The 1301-nt window shown below is 37.1% G+C and overlaps 1 protein-coding gene across 1 annotated transcript; it reads right to left on the bottom strand.

Annotated features, from left to right (window-relative positions):
- Window positions 1-6: 6 nt before the first annotated feature.
- Window positions 7-1109, bottom strand: LOC107578042 (NADH dehydrogenase [ubiquinone] 1 beta subcomplex subunit 5, mitochondrial-like; the record flags this gene model as incomplete). The annotated part of the gene is made up of 4 exons (XM_016264042.1): window positions 936-1109; window positions 299-384; window positions 116-182; window positions 7-16 (listed from the first exon to the last, which is right to left on the bottom strand). Coding segments are annotated over exons 1-4 (281 nt in total), but the record flags the coding sequence as incomplete, so codon positions are not given.
- Between the last annotated feature and the right edge of the window lie 192 nt (window positions 1110-1301).

The following is a 1301-nucleotide window of genomic DNA, read 5'->3' as shown; positions in this document are numbered from 1 at the left end:
GCTAACTCAGATTCTCCTGTTTAGTGAATTGCAGATGTAACTGACATTATTCAAGTTATTATGGCAGGTACAGAAGCTACAGGAAGTAAAACTGCCAGTTACATGAGAAATGTACCTATGAAAATATTAACAAACGTCACAAGAGCTGCCACAGGGATGCCAGTGAGAAGAATGTAATATTTCTGGTGTAAACAAAACAAGAGAGGAGAGAAAGATCGGGAAATTATTTCAAATTATTATAAGAATGAGCATTATAAATAATATGCAACTGAAGCAAAGTATTTATAACAAGTTTTACCAGCAGGTGAAGAAATCTTCTGTCATAGAAGTCAGTGGGCTTGATGATAAACATCCTTTTCCCATGGCTCCCATGACGGACAACAACTGTAAAAGAACAAGGTTAAAATAGGTTAAAAAAATATATAATAGCAAAAAGAAGGTCAGCAAGTCAACACACATTGCCACAGCATTGCTGTCTGCAAAACACCCTTTTTATTCAACAGGAAGTCAAATATAATACAAAACTAACCTGAAGCAAGAGTAACACACAGCTACAGCTGCAAATCCAACTGATAAGTCTTAAGTGGAAGTAAAACTATTACATACACAATGAGGGCCAAAATACTAACTTGGTAAAAACATGTTTGACAAACTTGGTTTGCACATCAACACTTACAAGCAACGGGCAAGAAACTCAAGAAATATTTGGAATGAGAAACTGCTAACTATATGACTATGTAAAAACAGTATATTTACGAATATACATAGCTTAGCAGCTGTATGTGATAGCTAAAGGAAGGTTACAGTTACAGAGGGGATTGCTGTAGAGGCCAGTTTACACTTGACATGCTAAACAAGCAAAGCAAGGTCACTGCAAAACATAATCCTTCTCAACGGTCATGTCGTTGTGTTTAGTACCAATAAATATTCTTTACCTTGTTCTGAACGTGCAACAGTCCTGGAGAGCAGATTTGAAGACTGACAAGTTCGTTTCAGCGGGTTCAATCGGGCTGTAAGAGCAGCCGCCGTCCGCAGAACGCTCATGCCCACCATGACTGTTGAGGGAGTGCGTGCGTGCGTGAACAAGCCAAGGCCTTCACTGATTGGCTCATCTAACGCAGAGTGAAGCCGTGCTCTCCATTCATACTTTGGGCAAAATAAAGGTTCGTAGATGGCCCTCAAAATAATAAAATAAAATACATTAATTTATTCATTTTCATATATAAAATATTTGCATAAACAGCTGTTGATTTTGGATAAATTAAATAAGAAATATCGTAAATAAGTGGATATCTTTTTTT

This window comes from Sinocyclocheilus grahami, unplaced genomic scaffold, assembly GCF_001515645.1.
Source record: "Sinocyclocheilus grahami isolate Dianchi unplaced genomic scaffold, SAMN03320097.WGS_v1.1 scaffold8519.1, whole genome shotgun sequence".
In the NCBI taxonomy this organism is placed as follows: Eukaryota; Metazoa; Chordata; class Actinopteri; order Cypriniformes; family Cyprinidae; genus Sinocyclocheilus; species Sinocyclocheilus grahami.
Note: the sequence above shows the minus strand (reverse complement) of the source record. Positions and strands in the feature narration are given on the sequence as shown.